Below are 24,398 nucleotides of genomic sequence, written 5' to 3' on the forward strand. Positions count from 1 at the left end.
TATCTTGCACATTTCCAGCTAAGTCACTCCAGCTGCTCTCGCAGCCTTCAGACCACCGAGAGCTACTGAGCGCCGTGTGCGTGTGAGCGCCCTGAAGTCAGGATGCTGCTTCAGGAAGTGGAAAACGTGTTGCAGGCATCAGCCAGTCTGCCGTTCTAAAGGGCAGGCGGTCTGGACACTCCCATCTCATGAACACGTGTGCGGCCAGGGGGCTATGCTTACTCCAGGAGCTGTTTATTAAGACCATTAGAAGGAGACTTGGATGGGCAAAAACCATGCTCATCTAGTAAGATAAGAAACCTGCATTTCTAAGCTGCTTTCATAAACGTCACTTTCCTTGTTTCTCATAAGAAACCTGTGGAGCCACAGGGTGCTTTTCTCTGTGTTTTAGATGAGGACAACGGGCTCAGAGGTCAGGTGACTTCTCCAGGACCCCTCAGGCAGTCAGAGGCAGAGCTGCGACTCTAACCCAAGACTCTGTCTCCCAATTTACCATGTTCGCCCTTGATCTGAGACAGACGGTACAGCCTACACTGTGAAAACACATCACTACCGCCCCCACTGAGCCACCATCTTCATTCTTGCTTGACCCCAGACTAACCCTGAGGAAGGTTCACTGATTACAATGCCACCTGCAGAATCCCAATCTGAACCGGCGCCTGTGGCCCTCCAGAAATAGATTCAAAGGGTCATGCCTCCTGAGTAGCCCTTGTCCACGGACTCAGTGTTTACCCACACTGCTGATACCACACTCTTACTGAGGTGGGTCTCAAGGCCTAAGTCCCGCCTATGTCCCAACTAACCGGAGGGTCACCCACTGCCTTTTCTGCTTTCGCAATGGATCTTCCGCCACAAGTTCCAGCTTCTTTCTCTGATCTCAACTTCCCCAACCACTCTTCAAACTCTCCAACTAATGCAGCGGTTCTCAACCTGTGGGTCGCGACCCCTTTGGGGGTTGAACGACCCTTTCACAGGGGTCGCCTAAATACATCCTGCATATCAGATATTTACATTACGATTCATAACAGTAGCAACATTACAGTTATGAAGTAGCAACGAAAATAATTTTATGGTTGGGGGTCACCACAACATGAGGAACTGTATTAAAGGGTCGAGGCATTAGGAAGGTTGAGAACCACTGAACTAATGGATCTTTCTTCCTATTCAAATCCCACGGTTGCTGCCCACTTTCAGCCTCTCCTACTGGCTTCTCTGCCTCCTCCATGTCTGCTCCCCCAAAATTAAAACCACCCCCCTATGATCTGCCATTTGGAAGGCTGAGCGAAGGATCAGACAAGTGTTGCTAAAACATGTAATTATCCCTTAATTTGAGTTGCCAACACAGGTTAGGAAGAAGTGCTAAGGTCAGAAGATGTAACCACCTGGTAGATAATGAAGAGTGTGGCAAAGTGTAGCAGTTGGTAGGAAAATCACACCAAGATTTGGAGATAAAATAAAACAGAGGGTACCCCACCTGTCAATACAGACTTCAGGCCACACAAAAGAACAAGCACAGGACATGAGGAGGGTCTGACGTCTCGTGTATAACATGGTGATTAGAGCTGATGACACTGTTACATAACTAAAATTTGTTCATAGAGTAGAACTTAAGTGTTCACACACACACACACAGAGTAAGTACAGAAAGTTACATAGTATGTGTAAGAGATATAAACAATCAGGTTAAAAAATCTTCTCTCTGAAAAACCCTTTTTTTTGACATTCCAGTTGAGCAAACCATGGATCTCAGCGTAGTCATTACTGATCACATAGATGGTCTCACTGTGTGAACCATTTGAATTAAGTTACAAGCGGGATGAGTTCCAGGCACATGATTGTCACCTGTCGTCTTAAAGGTCCTGAGATCTGACAGCTCTCCTATGAAGCAGCAGCAGTCTAAGCTCTGGGTAAAAGGTGTGCCTTGAATTAAATGGCATCTCCCTTTTTGTCAAAATCCCAAGCTACCCTTGGATTCGTGGTGTTAGCAAATATACACCCAGTTCAGAGGTATCGAGATTCCATTTCTCTGCAGATGCCACTCGAGACGTGGAGCTTAACGGCACCCAGAGGACTGAGACTTTGATAACAACGCCCTATTTTTACAGCTGAATAATGTCCCGACCATAGGAACCACTTCACGGAGAAGCTGAGCACAGAGCAGATGCGGCTGCGCAGCTGTCACAGCTTAAACACTCCCGTATCTACAGGCTCAGGGCTGGAGGGGAAGGGGACAGAGACTGGGAGAGTGTGTCCAGGGGAGGTCATGGCTCTCTGGCGTTGAAAGGCGTGTGCCCGGACAGACTCGCTCTTCTCTTTATCTTATCTGGACAAAGAAAGTAAACAGAAAATTCTCATTACCTCTCGATGTCAGTGAGCCTGGAGGAGTCCCGAAATCCTTTGGCGAAGGGGTTGCTGTCTATTTTCAGCTTGGTTATCTGGAAGGGGAAGAAGGGGTGACACAACGAGGTCATTTCTGAGGTCCAGAAAATAAAAGCAGAAAGTGTTCGTTCCTTTTCCATCCTGGCTCCATAAGAATATCCAGTGTCTGTCAGGATCGGGAGAAAGGTCGAAATGGCTAGAGAGAGTTCACAGGAGGGAGGGAGGCAAGGGGATGGTCGGGGAAAGCCTCGGAGAGAAGGCGGTATCTGAGAACAGGCTTCGGGTCAGTGGATGGAGACCCTTGGGGGCGGGCCTCTTGTGAACAATGTGAAGTATTCAGACAGTCGTCATCGGCTAGGGCTCCACTGGGGAGGGGGCAGCTGTCCAGAAGGCCAGCACCAGTGGGGAATGGGGGACAAAAATAAGAGCACTGCCTCATGCTGACTTGGCAACATCATTTATTAACACCATGGGCGTGTGTGTGTGTGTGTGTGTGTGTATGTGTGTGTGTGTATATCATAATAAATCAAAAGATTAAATGTCCAGTAATAGCTTCATGTTTAATTCTACCCTGAGATACTTGACATAAATAGATGCTATAAAGCTTTTAGAATATAAACTTACCCCAGCACCCCGCCTCCATCTTACTAAATTAGACTCAAATGATTAGACTCAAATGAATCAGTCTTTTGTTGTCCCCCTATTCAATGTCATTGATAGACTCTTTGCTTACATTGGGGAGGAAGTTATTTGCTACTAAGAATCATGGTCTTGCTGAAACCGGTTTGGCTCAGTGGATAGAGCGTCGGCCTGTGGACTGAAGGGTCCCGGGTTCGATTCCGGTCAGGGGCATGTACTTGGGTTGCGGGCACATCCCTGGTGGGAGATGTGCAGGAGGCAGCTGATCGATGTTTCTAACTCTCTATCTCTCTCCCTTCCTCTCTGTAAAAAAATCAATAAAATATATTTAAAAAAAAAAAAAGAATCATGGTCTGAAGTATTCAACCATATGCACTGCATCTCCAAAGAATAATACATTAGGTTTGAAGCAAAAAATAAGTGACTAAAGAAAGGAAACCCTGATTAAAAGATGCTTGTACAAGTCCCATGTGTCAGAGCTGGCAGGATCCTAGCACTGACCCAGCTCTGTGGTGTGTGAAAAAGAACCAAGGGCCCTTTAAGGGAGTCACAGCTCATCCATGTCACTGCGAGAGCCCACAGCAATCTTCAGAGAGACACACAAAATACTCTTCAACTGGGGAAGAGTTGTGGGTGTAAGGGGTTCCCACCATCCCAGTAAGATGACATGCTCCTTTGCCAAAAGCAACTTTTCCTCAGATCAGTGTCTCTGTTGTTCACTTCAAGCCACTAACACCTAAAGAATTGCTTTTATTATTACAAAGAAAGGCTTTTCTCTTTCCCTTTTCAAATTTTTTTAGGTACTTAGGTATTGACACATTTTTCTTTTTTTAAATGCATCTTTATTGCTGAAAGTATTAGAGATGCCCCATTTCCCCCCACGGGCCCTCTCCACCTCACTCCCACCCCCTCCCCAGGCCTTCTCTGCAGCGCTGTCTGTCCATGGGCTATGCACATATGCGTAGAAGTTCACTGGTTAATCTCTCCTCCGACTCAAGTTTTCTTAATGTGAGCTGACCAGTGTACAAGCTGCAAAGGTGCTCTTTCTCCCCCTTCGAGTAGAAATTCCCACACTCTCCTGACTCGAGAACGTACTTCCCTGTCAGGCACTTGGCCATGCCTGAGAAATGCTCATTTTCAGCCCATGCCCATTCACTCCAGAGCAGCCACTCACACAAATTCGCTAATGTCCTTTTCAGCTCAGTTCCTGGGAAGTGGAAACAGGGAAGGAAAGAAGCTAGCTAAGTGAGAAACCTGCTCCCAGTGGGTAGCAGCAGCCACGTGGAGGGTGCAGACAGGGAAACACACAGGAGACCCGCGGTGGCTCCAGGTGTGACCACAGGTGTCTGGAGAGAACCTCTCTCACTCAGCCTCGGACCCCAAAGGGGGACAGTCCGAGCCGGTCTTTCAGAGCAGAGTTTCCTTTGGAAGCTCAGTTTCCAGGACGAAGGAGAACATTTTTATTTGTTTGAAATCAACTTATAAACATCTTCTAAAGCCCAAGCAATCGGTATGTCCTAAGATGATATAATACCACCAAGATGTTAAATTCCAAGACAGGAGCTGTGTCTCTCTCTACTGGATAATTATGTTAAAGTACTTTATATTTCTAAAGCGCTTGCTAGTTCATGAAACACTGCTTTCACAGTAATTCATCAGCACAGAGTTAATAGAGATGGATTGCTTATCATGTCCTATGCGAAACGCTGGATGGTGCACAGATAAATACATGGTCCGGCCCTAGCAGAGCTTCAAAGGCCATGGAGCAGGCAGAGGACACCGGGCTGAGCAGAACCAAGGTGACTCAGGTGCCAGTAAAGAGAGTGGCATCGCATCCACTGCCGTGTGAGCGACCTTCAGGGTGAGCCGACCCCAGGTGGGAATTTCAAACTGGAACTGTGCGACAGAGCGATACAGTGAAGTCTGCTTCTAAGCTCAATGACTCACAACAAGCTCATTTATAAAGTCACAAAGTAAACGGATCTACCAATGAATGAAGTTTCCTGGAGACCGTGGCAGATAATATATCTGCTGGAAAAACTAAATACAAAGAACACATGATTACACTTCCAGGTGGAATTTAAAGAACAAAATAAACGAGCAAACAGAATGGAAATAGGCTCATAGATAGAGAACAGACTGATGGTGGCCGGCGGGGAAGGGGAGGTGGACGGCTCTGGGAGAAAGAGGTGAAGGGACTAAGAAACACAAATCGGTAGTTACAAAAAAGTCACAGGGCAGTAAGTACGGCATAAGGAATACAGTCAATAATATTATGATAACTGTATGCTGCCAGTTGGGGTACTGGAAATATCGAGGGGAACACTATGTCAAGTATATAGTCTGTACACCTGAAACTAATACATAATAAAAGAAAAGGAAAACCAAGGACTTGGAAAGAAGTCCTTTCACACCATCCCTCTAAAATGTGAAACATTCAGCTATGTTTGAATATTTACTAACTAAAAGGACAGGAAGTATTCTCTATCTGTTGTAATAATTAAAGAAAGACTTTTGACCCACTTTGTCCCTGAAAACCATTTTGAAAATTGTATTTGTTGGTCTTTATATTTCCAAAAGGTAAGGGTGATGCTTGTAGCACTGTCGTGGAGAATAAATAGTCCCAACACGTAATGTTGTTCAATTGGCATGTCACCACATCTTACCACCTAAGCTTTGAATGAGAACATGAATTAGATTCAACGAGTTTTCAGATTTCTTTGAGATTTTCTCTCATGTTGAGAACGCTATACTTCCAATAGTCTTTAAATCCCTCCTTCATGAGCCCTAGGAGTATCAGTGGTAACTTTTTCCCCTTACATTTTGATACAATTTCAAACAACAGGAAAGCTTAGAGAACAATGCAGGGTGCTCTCACACACCTCGACTTACCAGTTGGTCACAGCAATGATTTCACTCGAATGCACTAATTAGAAAAGGAACTCGAGGCATAACCAGCTATTTACTTCCTCTATGGCCCATGTTATCTAGTTCCAGGGAAAACAGCTGCTTTTGGAAGTTAGGGGGGAGCTGAATGGAGCTCTTATTACTAAAACTGTGGGGGACGCTGGATTCACACTCGCATCTTGGACAGGTTTTGTGAGTATTGTGAGCAGCGCAGGGACCACGGGTTCCAGTTCTTCACCAGCCACGGCGCTCACTGCGCTATCACCCGACTCTCAGTCTCCTGGGCCGTCAGCTATCATCACCCAGAAGCATTTGCTGAACTTCGCTTCCAGAGAAAGCAGTCAGAAATATACATCATCTTTTTACCAGTTAGAGACTAAATCAGTGGTCCTCAACCTTCTGGCCCTTTAAATACAGTTTCTCATGTTGTGACACAACCATAAAATTATTTTTGTTGCTACTTCATAACCGTAATGTTACTACTGTTATGAATCGTCATGTAAATATCTGATATGCAGGATGGTCTTAGGCACCCCTCTAAAAGGGTCGTTCGACCGCCAAAGGGGTCGCGACCCACAGGTTGAGAACCGCTGGACTAAATGAACTCTTCTTCCGTTTATGGGGGGCGGGGGGTGGTGAAAGCATTTTATTTTACTGGATTTTCTATCTTAAGGTAAAATAATTTTTAGATAGAATTTTAACGTTCTAGGTAATCATGCATTTTTAAAGATCAGGCACAGGTTTTATCCCATGGACATTTAAATAAAAGCCAGTCATTATATAGAAATTCATCTCTGAAGATACGGTTTTACATCCCTTTATGAAGTTTGGAACAACTGGAGAAGTCACACATTTGAGAGCTGACGAGAGAAGGGACCTGAGTTACACACAGTGATTCAGTTGGACATCATTTGGTTTGCCCCCTTTTATAGAACACCTGCAGCCTGCAACACCGTTGAACAGTGTCACCCGTGTCAAAGGTAAGGACCCAAAAATAGTCAACCAGTGAACATAGTATGTAGAGTTTTGATTAGCCAAACCACAGGTATGGCTTATAATTCAAAAACAAATTTAAAGAGCAGCAATATCTTATATTGGGTGTGAGGAAAAGGCATTAACAAGTAAGGACAGCACACTGTGCTGAAGAAATCCTGTAGTTAAGTGTACATGCACTTATATGCAAATCACCAACTAATTCAGGTCAAAACATATGCCCTTTTCCACATATGATCTTAATAACAGAACACAATGCTTGTCCTAACAAAACACCCACTCTTTCAGCACCTTATCTGTGGACAAATGTAAGCATGACTCGGGGTGGGGGCGCAGTTTGACTGCCAGCTGTGCCAAAGAGAAGGGGACCTTCCCGTGGCTGACCGTCCACGTGACATCACTGGTCTCCTCTGGTTCCCAGGCGCGAGGTGAAATTGGCCCTCAGAGACCATTTCTCCAATTATCAGGGAAAGATCTGTCCCAAGGCATTTAAAAATGAAACCTGACCTACACTTCAACCCTACGGCAGTGGTCTGCCGCTCTCAAAACAATGTATGACCTTTAAATCTTAAATTATAAAATAGTTTGTTGAAAGTATAATGTGTTTAGCTTTTATCTAATAATGTAGACAAATGTGATCATTTCCTCGCCAAAACCAGAGGCAAAAAAAATAATAATTTGTAAAAGTCCCATTTTCCATTACTCATAAATAAAACCACCAGCCATAATAAATGAGATGCTTTTTCGCAAATTGGAAAACTCTGAGTTGGCTTTTAATAGATGTGAAAATACCAGCTCTATCTAAAGGTTGAGACATATGAAGGTGATCCTGAATGCGAACTTTTAAATTTTCTTCTCTTGTTTTTTTTTTTTTTGTGCATAGAAAACTTGTAATATTTCTACTATCCTCAGTGAATATTTATTGTATCTCCTATATACAGGGTGTCCCCAAAATATATACACACTTTAACAGCCAGTAGCTCAATTTTGAAAATGAAATGTATGTTAATAAACTCTGTATAATTATTCAAAGTGTGTGTATACATTTTGGGGACACCCTATATTTATTTCAGGAAAGCCAGTACACAAACATGACATAATAATGAAAAAGCAGAGGTGGGAGGCCTAGAAAGCATCAAGGATAACTTTAGAAAATTGTATAGGACTAAAGAAAATACTAATCCTCAAATTGATTTATTCACCCCATATATGTTTATTAAACATGGATTTTGATTGGTTTTATGAGGTTTATAAACCATTCAAACTGGCTTGAAAATCAAATCTTTGACCATTACTTGAATTTCAAATATAAATTTGGCACTGTGCTAAGAATCAGGTAAAGGGAGATGCATAGAAATAAACCGACTATTTTCATTGGGCAACATTTTCAAACTCAGTTTCCAAGCCTTGACACTGTCAGTGGTAATGTCCTTGGCCTGCAATCTGGCATGATGCCACCGAAAAGGAGGAAGGAAGATCCAGATCTGTGACCTTGGGCAGGTGTATTAACTACCCTGAACCTGTCTTTCCATCTACAGAGTGGGGCTCAGGGGGGCCTTCCTCAGGGGTGTCAGAATTAAATGAGATACTGAGGAAAAATGCAGAGAGGTTTCTCTAAATTAAAAGTAATAAATCCAAACCATGAACTTTAGTTGGATTCTATCTAGTTCAGAGGGGAAGGGGGTTATAAAAGACATTTGTTGATCCATCCTGAAAACTGTAATATTAACTGAATTTTAGATGATATTAAGGAATAATTCTTAATAATTTTCTTAGCTATGATAAAGATATTATGGTTACAAAAATAATACTCTCATATCAGTAGGTATTTGTGGGAGTATTTACAGGTGAACTATCATGATGCATGCAACTTAGTATCAAATGATTAAATGAACAGGAAGTATAGATACATACAGAGATAGAAATGGGGAGGAGGCGGCAAAGTGACAAAATGTTAATTTTTGAATCTGGGTGGAGGACGTGAGGTTCACTTTACCATTTGTTTGACTTTCACATATTTGACATTTTCTAACAAACATGGCTTCTGCCAGATGCAGCCAGTGCTAGTGGCCATTCTGACCGCCAGTTTCAGATCACTATCATCTCATTACACTGGCAGGTAAGCAGTGAGCACTTGTTGAAAACGAAAAAAAAAAAAATGATCATAAAGAGGTGAAATCCTCTAAAAAGGATGTCTCGGGGTCCCTCGGAGTCACAAGCCAAGAGGACACCAGGTACCTAAAGCTTAGAGATAAGGACACTGACGGTTGCACTCAACACCTGGATTCAAATAGAGAGGAGTGCGGGAAGGTCACCTGGGGGAGCTATCCCTAGAAGGTGACACAAACATACTGTTGTTCCCATCACATAAAATCACTGTGGAGATTAAATAAAACAATGCACTTTAAATGGTGCCGTGCACACAGTAAGTACCCAAATATTAGCAGTTATAATTATGTAAACAATAACCTCCTAGTCTCATGAACCTTGGTTTGAGAGGTCCTGCTAACATTTACTCAGCTCCTTCACTTATGAACCAAATCTAAGATGCTATCCTGTGAAACTTCCTTTAGTTTTGCTTTCACACTTTAAGATGATTAGTATGATAACATTTGTGCATTCATGTATCTCATTAAAAAATATGCCACTAACATTTTAAAATGCCAATGGTGAGAGATCCTCTTTGGACATTCCAGAGACAGTCCTTAGTAACCACATGCCTCACTTATAGAGTGCTTTACGATTTCCAGGCATGACTATGCACAGTCTGTCATTGGATGCTCACAGGACTTCCCTAAGATGGTCTGGGCAGGTCTCAGTCCCAGTCGCAGGTAAGAAAAACAGCAGCCATAGTGGTGACATGAAACCTCCTCAAAGTTGATAGGAATTACAGGTGCTCACACCTTACAGTCACACCTCCTCTCAGCCATCGGCCCACATCCTTGCTCTGGGCTCTCAATTCCTTATTTAAGTAGGGCTATCTGGGCTTTCAGCTTGGTCTTTATTATTATTATTATTATTATTATTGATTTCAGAGAGGAAGGGAGAGGGAGAGAGAGATAGAAACATCAGTGATGAGAGAGAATCATTGATTGGCTGCCTCTTGCACACCCCCTACTGGGCATCAAGCCGGCCACCCGGGGAACATGCCCTGGACTGGAACTGGACCGTTCAGTCCGCAAGCCAAAGTTCTTTCCACTGAGCCAAACCAGCTGGGGCTCAGCTTCTTCTTGTCGCTTTTCCCGAGAGACCCAAGACCCTGTCTTCTCTGATGGACCATCCCACTCTAACAGTCATTCACTCGGAACCCAAAATATAACATCAAGACAGGAGCAGAGCCATAGACCTGGTGACCCATAACTATTCAAATGAAAGCAAGATGCAAAGACCTAGCGAGGTGCACACCACCGAATTTGTCAAGTAACCTGACAAGGTGGGTTCTTCCTCCTGAAGCACAGGAATCCCAGCTGGTCCCTCCGGGTGTGGGAGACTTTCTCATCTTCTCTCAGCCTTGACTTCCTCATTACAGAATGTCACTATTACCCTGTCTGCAAGATGATGCTTACCGCGAGAGAAGAAAATATATGGGGAAGCGTCCAACAGCACCCAGTTCCTACTAAGACTTTGATAAATGTTTACTGAATTGAACTAACCCATATAGATGAAAAAATGTGAGGTACAACAGAGAGTAGACAATAGATAACTCAATATTATAAATTAAATATCTTGATGTTAATTAAATACACACTGCTTGCCTGCTACAGTTTATTATCTAAAGAGACATTTAAAATCATTCTACTAGAATAATCACACCGTAAATTAAAGCTGAATAAGCCTCAGAAAGTGTCTAAAGTATCAGTAGTGTGGGCAGTTGGCTAGAATGTGTGTGCTAATTTAGCACAGAAAAAAATGGAACGTCTATATTTTACGGGGCAATCAATGAGTGTATGGTTATGTACCTTAGGAGGCTCTATCAGGAAGAGGAAAAGGAAGCAGGTAATTTCTTGAGAAGAAAATTTGAGAAGCCAGATAGGAGCAGGTTTGGGTCGGAGAGCAGGCAGTGAACAACCTAACCAGGAGTACAAAGATTCTAGAAAAGATGGTGCAATATGGACCTTCATAACCTTGAGTGTGGCTCACTCAACACACGAAGAGGCCCTGGCTGATACTCAATAGTGCTCTCCAAAGAGAACTTCTGTTTCAAGTACTGGAATCCTTGTTCTCCCCATAAAAATGAAAGAACCTTCTAAGTCCTTATCTTATTCAGGAGACGAACTGTGAACGGAGCACTCACCAGTTGATTCTGGTAGGCAGTGACTGCCGTAAAAACTGTCTCTGGGAAGATGAACGTCCTGAATTCTTCAGACTTCAGATTGAGCAGCGAGGCCGTGTGGTCTTTCTTCTTAATGATGTGCACCCGAGGCTGGTACTTATGCATCGAGTTCAAAATGATCTACAACAAAGACATGGGGAACAGTGGATGTTAGGTGTTCATATTGCTAAACAGCCCCGGCTGCAATGAGGCAGGCAAAGAACCATCGAACCATCAAGTCTAGTCTCAAATTCAGTGTTAAGAGTAGGATCTACCCTGTTCCATTCCTAAAGCAAGTCATTTTCACAGGATACTGCAGAGTCATCCTTGTAAATCACATTTTATCAAACCAACCTCAGAGAATATAGGTCGTTTCAAGTATCTTTTCAAAAACAACGGGGGAAAGTCATGTAGAGAATACATTTGTTTTTAAATCAAGTCTTTAAAATATTTTTGTGTGTGTTAGTCTGGTTAGATCAAAGGAGATATGTCTACATTTTCCAAAGTAAGAAGTTGTATATGCTGGGAGGACAGATTGTTAACAACGGGGGTGTGATATTAGACAGAACTGGGTAAATAGTGAATCTGCCACTTTCTAGCTCTTTAATCTTGGAGCCAGTGATCTCTCCCCTCTTCAACCTCATCGCAAATACAAAACCAGTATTAACCCCATAGGGTGTGGTGGGGATTAGAGGGTGTAACCCTTGTAAATCACACAGCAGATAGGAAGTGCTCGTTATTTAAGACCACAGAGTAACATCACAGATGGTTCCTTAAAAAGAAATCTTATCAGACGTGCGAAGGCCTGTGTCAGTGGTGTTTGTTCTATTAACTATTGCTAAGAGCTCAGCATTCCAGTAGCTCCTTTTCCACATTTTGATGAATTCCTTTATTGGCCCCAAATCATCAAACTGTTTTGTTTTTAATTGCAAGACTTCTCTGTGCTTTAATATTCATAAGACTCTCTACATAGGGGATATAGAATGAGTAAAAAGCACTTTCCCAAACTTCTTTAGACATCATTTCAAATGGTTGGCTTGGACCTGAAACCAAATAAATTGCTTCTGGCGTTGCCAACATCCATTTGCCCCGGGGGGCCTTGTTTATCGAGACCCAGTCAGACTAATGGGGTTAATTCATAACTCTGCTGGTGGTGCTGTCAGAGGTTGGAAGCAGGTGAACAGGTTTCAAACTTATCTGGACATAAACCCTGTGGTTCTACTGCATCTCACGTGAGCGCGCTCAATGGAACACCCTTTGGGCAACCCCCAAGTGGGGGGGGGGTCTCAGCCCCATCTCTTTTATGCTGCATTATCTGACATACCACTGACAGAACTGAGATGTATAACCCAAGAGGGGGCTGTAGTAGCCTGCGACATGCATGTTCTCTTTGTTTAATGGGCAAAGGCAGAAAGCAGTTGCTAAAGTCTTGGGAAATCCATGGTGCTGAAGGCCCCGCCCCCTTGCATAACAATGGCCTCCCAACAAGATGAATACTTGGAGGTTCTCTTAGAGCAGTGGTTCTCAACCTTCCTAATGCCGCAACCCTTTAATACAGTTCCTCATGTTGTGGTGACCCCCAACCATAAAATTATTTTCGTTGCTACTTCATAACTGTAATTTTGCTACTGTTATGAATCGTAATGTAAATATCTGATATGCTATATGTGTTTTCCGATGGTCGAGACCCACAGGTTGAGAACCGCTGGGAGGATTCACAGCGAGAGGGTGGGAGGGGCAAAGGGCGAGGTGGAGATTAGAGGGAGGAAGTTTCGTGTGACTTCTCCATCCCTTTCCCTTCCTGTCCTGGGGAAAACACACAGTCCCAGGTGTCCTACTTACATGGCCATGTTGATCCAGTTCATTGTTGGTGAGCTTCACCTTTTCAAAGGACACCATCTGTTTGAGTAGCTGCTCACCAGTAAAAGGGGAGTCTGGGTGGACATACAGCCTGAGAAAATTATGAGAGATTCCATTGAGGCATTTTTTTAAAAATCCTGCTCTCTGTGGGTTATAAAATATTCTGATTCTAAAGGAACACAAAACCCCTGTATAAATGGTGAATTTTATTTACCCCGTATAATGTCAGATTTAATAATATAGCAATACTCTAAAACCTCTAAATGTGTTTCTTCATGTACAATGCTCTAAAAGGGGTAACACTTAATAAATTTTCTATCATCTGTTGAGCAAGCCATTTTTAAAGGTGGGGTTTTTCCTATCTATCTGTTCCTGGGCTACTTCTGTAAAATATGAGATCTAATGGTATAGGTATTTTCAAAAGAAAGAGTAGGCTATACTAATTGTATAATAAGTTCCCAGGATGAGCATTGCTAAAAATCAATGAAAACAAAGAATTTAAAAAAGAATTCTAGAGACTGCAATCATTTAAAATTGAAGGTGACTGAATTTAAGGTTTATATTCTTTATAAATACAAGGCAGAGTAACTTTAATACAGGGACCTGGGAATTTTTAACAGTCCACACGACATAACATTGTTAAGTGATGAGAATGAAAACAAGCTGGGAATGCTTCAAATTATTCAGTGTATTCATTTGTAAACAGCCTAAGCAAAAAAAAAAAAAAAAAAGTATTTATCAGGCCTTTATCATCTATTGATCAGCTGCTACGTGCAATCTTTCACAGTTAAATGTAGAGCATTTGTTCTACCTCTAAAGGTCCCACTGAGCACAGCTCTTTGTAAATCCCAACCATGGTATCCACTTGACATAAGCTTTTCTGAAGTCGGGGAGATGACAGAACCAAGGAGGGGAAGGAGATGGGCTCGATTCAACAGGACAGATTCCTTCCTGGTGGTAACAGGTTACTTGTATATTAATTGTCTATAGGATAGTGTAACTATAGCTAAACATAAACATTACGTTTGGGGCGAAGGCCAGGGAAAAGGTCACAAAACCTTTCCTTGCGGTGTTCACGTGAAGAACAAGAAGTCGGTGTCGTGGTCGGTCATAGAAGGGGATGGAGAACAGAAGCACTGGGTGCACATGTGGAAACAAAGCCCCCGGAAGCAAAGCCCAGGAAAGGCTGAGGGCGATAAGTAAGGATTCTTCCTGGACCCGGGCAAGAGCGGGGAAGGCTTCATTTAGGTGTCTGCTTGCCTGCCTGCTTGTTCCATTGCTCTTTTTAGGAGGAGTGCTCAAAACTGCCTTTCAGTTGAAGGATTCTTTGACGACACAACCGTCAAGTGTCACCCTCCAAGGCTATACCTTTACAGTGCAGCTGTTTTACTGAGCAGCCCCCCGTCCCAGCCTCCCTGCCAAAAAGACGGCTCCAGAACATGTCAAGTCCCAGAAGCTGCTGAAATGTTCTCTCTTCAATATCAATTCACCAAATGTAGTCATATCAATAAAGCTCAGCACACCTAAACATCAATTACTCTAAAGAAAAGGAAACGTTCTACGCAAAAATAGAGCACTATTTTAGATCTCGGATAAAGCCTTGCCCATTGTTACGGTCAAATGATATTGTCAAGCAGTATTTCTTCTGATTAGGAACAACTGACTGATGAAGTTCAGTCTCAAGTAAAATGGGTCCAAGAACAAAACCACAAGGAATTTCCAGCGTCGGTACAAAAATGATAGCCCTCCCAAGTTCCCCTCCTTTTCCTTTACGGAGCTAGAAAATACAGCACTATTTCTTTTTTTAAATAATAAAGAATAGTTGCTTAAATTACCGCGAATGTTTCTATACCATCCTACTTCTATCCTACTGAATATTTCTGCACTAAATAGTTTTATCTGATCTCAACATAAATAAGCTGAACTAAGATGAATGAAAAAAAACATACAGGAAGCCCCTCTTCTCTCAAGGTCCCTGGGACTTAAAATTCCAGCAATAGCTTACACATGCTTCAGTTAAGATAGGGTATTGGTACATGCTTTCCTCCTTCAACCAGAGCAGATTAGTAACATAAACAAAGCATGTCCTAGTCCTCAAAGTCCTGCTGGCCTGCACAGCTCCCCTTACCTTCAGATAGGAAGAAAACGTATGCTAAGTCAGAGTGATTAACTTCTCAGAGGAAAGACTTTGAAGGGGAAAAAAAAAAGATATGCTTGTAAAAATGGTTAGGAATCTGCTAAAATCTCTCTCTCCTTTAAAAGCTTCAAAGTAATGTGAATCCGCTATTTAGTAGTAAATAGTGGAGAATACTAATTATGTTCATTTTAATATCTATAGTAAACTGTTTAAAAAATGAGTAAGCATTTTTAAAATGTCTTTAGTCACATAATCTGTTTTTAACGTGCTGACCTGGAAGGGTTAGGGCTGTCCTCCCTGGTCTCCGTGGGCATGGGAAGCTCTGGGAGGCTCCTCTGGTCTCTCCTCCCGGGAGCCCAGCACACGGTGGGCTCAGTAATGGCATCAGCTGCCAAGTAAGCTAATGTTCCGTGTGAACCGTGTGTGGAAATGGTCTGTGTAGGTTCTGTGCCTTGACTAAGACTCCAGACTACACACTTACAAAGAAGCACCTGGACCTTCAACGTTCCAAATCTTCCCATTGAAATAAAGTTTCAGCTCTGATAGGAACTTTCAGTCAATTCTATACATTAGCCCTAAAACAACTTCAAAGCTGTGAGCCTTGGTTTTAGAACCATGAGTGTAAGTCAGCTGGTATCCTTTGTATTAAGACTATCACTACGCAGCCTATCGCTATAGCTGTTAATTGTTCACAGAAGCAAGTATGTGAACAGGAGGTCCGACCCCCCTGCCCAACCCCCCAAAGCTCAATTGGGCAAAGCAGCAATAATAACGGTTTACCTGTGTGATATTTTAAACAGGGTTCTACTGGGAAAACATTATTACCAATGAAAGCACAAAAGTAAACATGTATGATCCCTAATATCCCAATTGAGTAATGTTTCATGTAAAAAAAAAAAAAAAAAGCTAACCTGATGTTGAATTACATTCATCCACTTAAATTTTCAACTTAAAATCTCTGAACCCTTTCTGGACAAAAACAACCACATTTGACCAGAATGATATTTCTTACGTGCAGATATAACTGTATTGTGAACAAATATTTACTATAAGTAACCCCTTTTCCAAAATGCACTTTTTAACCCTTTGAGTGCCAGCCAATATCCTAGGAACTGTGCTAAAATTGCCAAGACATTTTTGCTGATTTTACAGCAGTTTAGGGAAAAAATTATGAATCGCAAGTAAATGAAGTTACATATTCAAAAACTTAAGGAAACCTTTACTAGATTGACATATTTAGCAATATCATCATCACTAATAAAAGCAGACTTAGAACTGGGCGCCATTCCGAAGCTTTAATAGCGCTCTGGCACTTGTGGCGAAAGACAGGAGGAGCGCGATGGCGCTCCCCGGCACTCTAGGGGTTAAAAACTGGATATTTTTTTTTTTTTTTTTTTTTTTAGGACAGCCACTTCCTACTAGAAATGATGAGTGGCATATGAAGTGGGCCCAGATTTCTAACGAATACTCCAACTGCCACTTGAGGAAACTCTGACATGAATTAAGAGGAAAAGGCACAAACGCTGCCTTTCTCAGAGACTGGCTGGTGTTTTGTATAGTCGATCCCAGAGTGTCTGTGCTGGGAATCCTACCAGAGCTCAGAGCTTTAAAAACAGACCTGCTCAACATTCAAACCGCCAGGGCAGGAGGCACTCTGCTAGTAGGGTTCACAGGCAAACGTCTGGAGGCACAAACCTGGCCGGCAGCGGTGGGTCCGCCTTGCCAGCCACCAGCCAGGAGGAGCGGTGGTAGGCGTAGCGGTACCTCTTGTTGTCCACGGGCACGATGTCCATCAGGACTATGTACTTGGCCTCGGGATCCACGCCGGAAAACGACACGCGGATAGTAGGGAACATCCTCCTGACACAGAGACAGAGAGGACCGGGCCTGAGCTCGCACAGCCCGAAGAGCCGCTGAGTTAGAGGGAAGGGAAGGGTAAGACCGCCCCCCCCCCAACTCCCAGAGGCCCCCAAACCCTTTCTGCTTCCTGTAAAGCCAGAGACGTGAATTTGGAGACCTACATGCTAGATAACTTTACAGGAGTCTCATGGCTGGGGAAAGTTGTGTTTCGTTTCGTTTTGGACGCCCAAGGTCTGTGATTACGGAAAAGCCTAGCTTTTCAGCGAGCCCATTGGGCTCTGACCCAGGGTCTCTAGAGCGACCCAGCCCTGCAACTCCCTGGGGTGGGAGAAAACTCGCTCCTGCCCCAGAGAGCGGAGCAGGATTCTCAGCCTGGGCTTGGGGGGCCTTGCCTGTATTTCCCAGCGTCCTGAGAGCTGGAGCCCAGGGCCACCGACCTCCAGAGCCTGGCTTCCCTCCGCCCGGAGCCTGCCTGGCAGAGGCACCAAGGGCCTCAGCGCCCTCCTCCCCAGAGTGCCATCCTTACAAACCTCATCCTGCCGCCCAGGTTTTACTTTTCCTTCAGTGGGAACTGGAGGCTTCTGAAGATTGAGGTCCATTTACAGGAAGCTACCTGCCTCCCTTGCAGCACTCAGCCGCCTCCCTGCACCCTGGACTCCCTCCAGATGCCGAGCCTGCACCCCCAAACCCTCCCGGCCTGCGGGGGGGCAGACATTCCTGGCCCCTGTGTGCCCTTCTCATCAAGACCGAGGTGGGGTTTCCCACGGCCAGATCTTGAGAAAGCAAAAGCCTGGGGATTCTCTGAGCAGCACTTTCCACAGTAAGCCTGCGGGAAGAAGCCCTCCCTGAGCGAAGCAACTTCCTCTCTGCGCTCTGAACCCGCAGGGATTCACCCAGCTCCAGGAAACGCCCCCAAGCCGCCCAGGGAGCACTCGCCCACCCGCTCCTCCCGACAAGGCCCCCTACCTGCCAGACTTGGTGATGATCATCTCTGTGCCCAGCTCGTGGAATTTGTCCCAGAGCTCCTTGGTCTCCAGGCTGCAGGCGATCTTAGCCATTTCCTCGCTGGGGATGATGGGGGTGGTGGGGATCAGCGGCTCGGTGCACAGCGAGGAGGACGCGGGGCTGCCGCCGCCTCCGCTGCCGCCAAACTCCCCGTGAGCATCCAGGCTGGTGAGTTCGCCCAGGGGCTGGGCGCAGGATGACTTCTCCACAAATTGTTCTGCAAGAGAATGGACCGTGACAGCTAATGCTGTGAGCAAAGATGCAGGAAGGAGAGCCGCACAACTGAAACAGAGACCCAGATTTGACCTTGGAAAAGTTAAGCTCAGAAACTCCAGGAAGTCTGCTGAGAACCCACCTGATATAAACCAAGCACGCGGTTCCGTGGAGTGGCGTGCCCGCTGCTCGCTTACTGGACCGAGTGAGTGAGTTCCAGAGGCATGGCTGTTACCACCATGACTCAAGCCCACACGGGAGAATAGACATGTGAGGGCCGGAAAGGGGTGACCACGATGGATAAAAAGCAAGGGCTCCTGTTTGCATCCCTCCCAAGTCCTACACTTCACAGCCTGTGGGAGCTGGTGCCAGGGCTGCCCCTTGGACAACCGAGAGAGACTTCTGTCCAGGGAGAGCCAGGGAGTGAAGAGATGAGCCCCTTCCTCTCAAAGCCCCTCTCCATAGAAGAAGGAAACGTGGGTGGGAGTGGAGAGGCGGTTAAAAATAAAAAATCAAGTCATTTCACTTCTCTGCCTGGCTCATTTATAGGCCTCAGCATGTTAGATTAGAGCAGCGGTTCTCAACCTGTGGGTCTCGAACCCTTTGGCAGTCGACCGACCCTTTCACAGGGGTCGCCTAAGACCATCCTGCATATCAGATATTTACATTATGATTCATAACAGTAGCAACATTACAGTTATGAAATAGCAACGCAAATAATTTTATAGGTGGGTCAAAACATGAGGAACTGTATTTAAAGGGCCAGAAGGTTGAGAACCACTGGATGAGAGCATGTGCGCGATGTCCCTCCCAGCCTGAGATCTTACGAAAGGCTAGCATTTCGCTGGTTAAATCACAGGAGTGTGCGCTCTGGGCCATTTCTGGACAAAAAAAAAGGTGTTAGAATTGAGGAAACCAACCGGAAACCCAGGCTAGCAGGCACATTAAAGTAGGAAGGAGGCTTTGCCATCCACCAGGAGGCGGGAATACCACTACCAGGAACCAAACATTTCCCCCCACAGCTGATAAGGGCCTGGGACTCCACCAGTCACTTTGATGGAATACAGGGGGACTTTTGTAATTATCCCAATTATCTTGCATCCCTTAAAAAAAGAGAAACTACTTGAATCTGCTATGTGAAACTGACCGCCCAACAACTCTATTCTAAGTGCCCCCAAGGAACTGAAACCAGTTCTAAATGTAGGTACGTACATCGTAGACGCGTCTATAAAATGTTTTGTCTGTATTTCTCCTTGACTTAGGGCAGCAAATAGAGCATTTTTACCTTTTCTTCTTTTACAATAACAATCCAACTCCTAGGAACGTTTTAAATTAAAAATCATCCAATTATTTATCTTATCCCTATATTTTCAAATGGAAAACAAGAGACCCATGCTATGGGGAAAATCTTATCCTCTAAGAATATTTTCAGAGGCTCATTCACATAATGTCTTCACAGGGAATTAAGAGGGAGCCTTGGGAATTTTCTTATTTTCTGACCATTGAAAAACGCAAACTCCCTCAGCCTCGGACTAACCAGTGCGTCAGGGCTGGGACGTGGAGGAAGCGGAAGAAGAAGAAAACCACAGGGAAATGCTTTCGCACAATGTCAGACGTCAATTATATCTCAAAAAAAAAGCTTTTTTAAAGGAAAAGTCCGAGGCTATGCTTCTAAATAGACTTAAAGTGTTTCAATGGGCAGTTGGGAGACACTTTTGGCCTCCACCCTGGCTTCAACAGCTCAGTAGGGTTTCATACCGTATTCCCTCTCAACAGAACCTTCCGTCTTGCTCTTGCCTGGAGTCCATGGCTTACACAGTCACTAATTGTGCTCTGTGGAACTGACCCCTAAAAGGGACCCGAATGACTTCTGGTTCCTCCAGGAGGCTGCTTAGCCATGGACGGGGTGTGTGGTGAGGGAGGGGGTGGTGGCTCTGTGAGCTGGGCAGCGTTTAGAATGTAGATCGGTGCTTTTCCTCAGGAAAATAAATAGACAAGGAGGCAATGCTGAGAGGACAGTGGCGCTGAAGCCGGCTTGTTTCCCAGGCTGCTGCCTGTCCTTCTGGGAGGAATTTTAACCTGAAATGGTCTTTTCCTGCTGGCTACCAAACGGTGATAGGGGCAGCGAGGAAGAATCCGGGAGCCCCCAAACAGGAGTGGGTACCGTTAGCAAGTCCCACAACCAAACTTTAGAATTGGTGGTTGATTTTTTTTTTCCTGCGCGGCCTGGGTTTGTTTGATTGGTTGTTTCCATTCCTTTGGCAGGTTTAGGTTTAGATGGGAGGGTGGGTGGGAAAAGCCAGGGAAAAGCGAGAGCCTCGGAGGAGAGACTTTTTGACGTTATGTTTTCTGGAGCCCTTCCGGTTTCTTCTTCCTTAGTTCTGAGTGGCTACAGGGGTTTTAATTCTCTCTTTTCTTCTGTCCAGGCCCCTTGTGTTTCATCTCTAGGGCTTCATCTTTCATATTATTGTTGTTGTTTTGGATGTGAGATGTTAAATTGTTGGGAAAAATGGAGGGGGGGAGGGAGGAAAAAATTGGGAGGGTTAAAAGAAAAATATTATCCCGTTTGCTATTGGATGTTTTTCACAGTTTTAGGGCTCCCAGCTGGTCGGGATATGAAATAATTATTTCCTGGGGCCCCAAGAGGTGACACTGAGAAGACTTCTTTCTCATTTGTAAAGGGACAGTGAACCACACCTCTGGCAGTTTCTTCCCCACATAATTCACTTGTGCTCAGGGGAACATAATCCCTTTCCTCCCTGTCCTCCCGGCCCAGAGTCTTCTATAAATGGTAAAGGTTGCTGGATAAACAGTATAGCTAAAAGTTGAGGAATTTGGGAAATGGTGACTGGCTGATGTTTTTGCCAACCTCTACTGAAATGCCTGCACTTATAAAATGATGTCTTATTGATAAGTCTAGAACTTCTGTGAAGAAAATGGCTCAGGCAGGGGGAACTGGCTTCCCCTCCAGCCCCTGACTGTGGTTTTAAGAACTAACCCTGTTTAAGAACTAAGCCTACCCAGTCGGGAGGAAAACAAAATTAAACTAGTTTCTTGTGAAGTCGAGCGCAGTCTCCTTGGATTCAACTGCACAAGCAGGTGTTAAGTGTCTTTGAAAATGACTTTTATTATAATATATCCTTCAGTGTCGTTATCCCAACAGTTATCCACCCACACCCACTCCTCCTGGGATTCCAGGCGAAGAGGGAAAGCGCCTACCGCCTGAACGAGATGCGAACCCGCTTGTTTCAGACTCGGAAGCTCCCAAAGAAAACGTGGGCCTTAAAGGAAAAAACCTCTCACCCCCGATTTAGGGCCTGTGGCCTGAGGGTCACCCTCCGGGGCCCCCCCGCAGCCCGGGACAGCGGGGCGGACGGACGCGCAGCTCCCCGCCTCTGCCCACGGCGGGCGGCGAGGCAGCCGACTTACCCAGGGGTTTGATGGTGTTTTCCGTGGCCTCCTTCTCCTTGGAGCCGCCGCTGGACATGAGCGCCGCGATGGAGAAGGCGTTGGCCCGGGAGGAGAGCTGGGGCTTGGGCGACGCCGTGAACTCCATGGCCCCCAGGACGCGGTCCTGCCCGGGGACGGGGCTGGCCGAAGTGCCGTCCAGCTCCACCGGGGAGACAAAGACCGAAACGCGGCGCCAAGTTTCCGAGTGCAATCGCAGCGCCGCCGGGGACTCCAGGTGAGTCCGTCCCAACCCCCCGAGAGCGCCCACCGGCCTCCCCACTCCCCCGCCGCGAAGGGCTGGAGCCCCCGAGCCTTCGAACCCGCCGGAGAGGACGGAGAGGGACCGCGGGCTCCTCCCGGCGCGCAGGCACCGGCGCGCGGCGGGACCACAGACTGCGCCTCCGGGAGCGGGGGACGCGCCCCCGCTGCGCAAAACCCAGGGGCCGCAGCACCCCCTCCGCGGCTTCCTCCCTGTCCCCCGCGGGGACAGCCGGCGGGGGCCCAGCGGCAGGAGCCCGAGACAGGGCGCGACAGCAGGGAGCCGGATCGCCGCGCGGCGCAGCCCCGAGGACACTGCGCGCGGTGCCCGCAGCCCCGAGCCTTAATCTGCTGGCGGCGCCGACCCCGGTGACCGGCAGCCAGTCAGCGCCGCCCCACGTCACCGCTTCCTGCTGCCGCCGCCGGGGGCGGGGCGGGGCCGACGAGCGGGGAGGGCGCGCCCGGGGCGCCGCACCCGCCGCCAACCTGGCACCCTTTGGGGACCAGGGGTGCCACCACCCAGCTGGTCGGGGGGCGAGAGGGAGGTGCGCGCTGTCGCGAGGGGGCCTTTTTTCGCGACCTAAGATCCGAGATCCCGGGAGGGGCGCCGCGCGTGAACCTAGACCGGAGGGCGACCAGGGAGCTCTCGCTGCGCCCCGGGGCCAAGGATCTGTCTCACCGCCGCTCGAAGTTCCCAAAGAGCGTCTGGAAACGCTAAGGAAAGAGGAGAGCGGCGCGGAGAGCTGGTGCCCACGGGCCAGACCCCTTCTCCCGGTCCCCCCAGGGCTGGGTCCCGGGACTGGTTGGTCTCCAATAACTGGCTGCTTGGCAGTGGGGCTGCGGGGCGCAGCCCGGCGAAGGTGCGCTGAGAGGGTGCTGGGAGCCGCCAGGGTTTGTGCTGCACAGCGGGGTGCCTCTCCCCCGGGGTTCCCGTTCGGGCGAGGGACTCGGGAAGACGGGGCTCCGACCTCTGGGAAGGCGGGGCGAAGGCTGTACGGGGCGCGGCCCCTGCGGGGACCCGGGAGGCGCGGCGGGAGAGCGCGGGCTCACAGCGCGCGGGAGCGGCTGACGCGGGACCTCTGCCCCCGCAGACTCGGCGGCGACCGGACTTCCCATGGCCTGGGGCCGGGGGGGGGGGGGGGGGGGGGGGAGGGGTCGTCGTGTCGGCCTTGCTCAGCTTAAATAACTCAAATTCTCCGAATTCGCAGGGTAATCCGCTCCCCTCGGAGTGGAGCCGGGTAAACTCAGGCTGACAACACCCAGGCTGCACATGTAAATATTTGCGCTCCTTTTCAGCCAGTCTGGCGAGTAAGAGCCTCTTGGTGGGTCTTAACGGGAAAAAGGAAAACATCCCCTATTTCCCACCACCTTTTACTTTCCTCACCGCATCTCCCCTCCCTGGCTGCTGAAATCAGCCCGTGGGGACGCGGAAAGTCAAAGCTGGAGAACATTTGGGAAAGTGAAACGACGCCACCTGGGACAGTCGCGGGTTCAGCCGGTCCTGTCATCGCGCGTCAGTCGTTTCTAACCAGGTGCTGCGCGGAGGTGACTGGGACACGGTTTCTGCAATCAGCCCCCACGGACAAAGTGTGCCTGCTGCATGTTCGGGGAGTTCATCAAACACCGGCTTCTGCGTGGAAGGGGCTCCGCCGTCCTCTCTCTTGTCTTTGGAGAGAGAACGCCCGGGTCTGGCGCGGCGCAGGGCGGGTCGCCCGCGCAGTCGGCCCAGCGGGCTAAGCGCTCATTGGAGCCCGGGACCCGCACTCCACGCCGCGGTCCTGGGTCCTGCTCCCCGCCGCTGCCGCCGCTCTGGGCTGTTCCTGCGAGGTCGGCAGTAGGGCTAACGCAGGCTGAGAGCAGAAGGCTTTCCGACGAAACCGCCGCCGTCAGAAAGAGACTAAGCCAACCGGGCGCCCAACGACCTGTTTCCATTCTTGAGTCTTTGGTCCATTGCTGTTTGGGGACAACCCAGACCCTTCAGTTATTAAAGTCTCCCCCGCCCCCCCCAATCCCACCTCAATACAAGAGTGACACTTCCCTCTTTCGAATGCAAGGTGCACACTGGCTCCTTTCCTGCCTCAAATGCTTAGAGTTTGACCAGGAAGGAAGACTTAGTGGTGGTGGGGAAGGGGGGGGGTGTGCCTGGGTGTTTTTTTTAGGGGGGGGGGTGATGTCAGGATTAGTGTAGAACTTAATAGGTGCTCTGCTGGTTTTAGTTTTCAAAAACTTATTTTACCTCAATTTAAATAAAACTTGCCATTGCTTTTTCTGCACACAGGGAATGCTGTATTTTTTCTTAGTTGTCTTAATGGATCAGACTGTAGTTTGAGTAATGTCATGAAAGGGGCATTTGTAGAAAAATTGGCCGAGGCGGGGAAAGCTGCC

General features: G+C 46.9%; 1 protein-coding gene across 3 annotated transcripts in view; it reads right to left on the reverse strand.

Annotated features, from left to right (window-relative positions):
* Positions 1-21,987, reverse strand: part of TBX20 (T-box transcription factor 20) — a 48,012-nt gene extending 26,025 nt beyond the window's left edge. For all 3 annotated transcript variants that reach the window (XM_070424776.1, XM_070424777.1, XM_070424775.1), the window contains exons 1-6: positions 21,735-21,987; positions 18,054-18,309; positions 16,923-17,087; positions 13,073-13,181; positions 11,213-11,371; positions 2,359-2,435 (exon numbers count right to left, since the gene is read on the reverse strand). In XM_070424776.1, coding sequence (XP_070280877.1) covers positions 2,359-2,435; positions 11,213-11,371; positions 13,073-13,181; positions 16,923-17,087; positions 18,054-18,309; positions 21,735-21,861 — 893 coding nt within the window. In that variant the 5' untranslated portion in view covers positions 21,862-21,987. The remainder of the gene's footprint in view (positions 1-2,358; positions 2,436-11,212; positions 11,372-13,072; positions 13,182-16,922; positions 17,088-18,053; positions 18,310-21,734) is intronic.
* Between the last annotated feature and the right edge of the window lie 2,411 nt (positions 21,988-24,398).

Source organism: Myotis yumanensis, unplaced genomic scaffold (assembly GCF_028538775.1).
Source record: "Myotis yumanensis isolate MYYU_CA2020_CCGP unplaced genomic scaffold, mMyoYum1.0.hap1 SCAF_9, whole genome shotgun sequence".
Taxonomy (NCBI): domain Eukaryota; kingdom Metazoa; phylum Chordata; class Mammalia; order Chiroptera; family Vespertilionidae; genus Myotis; species Myotis yumanensis.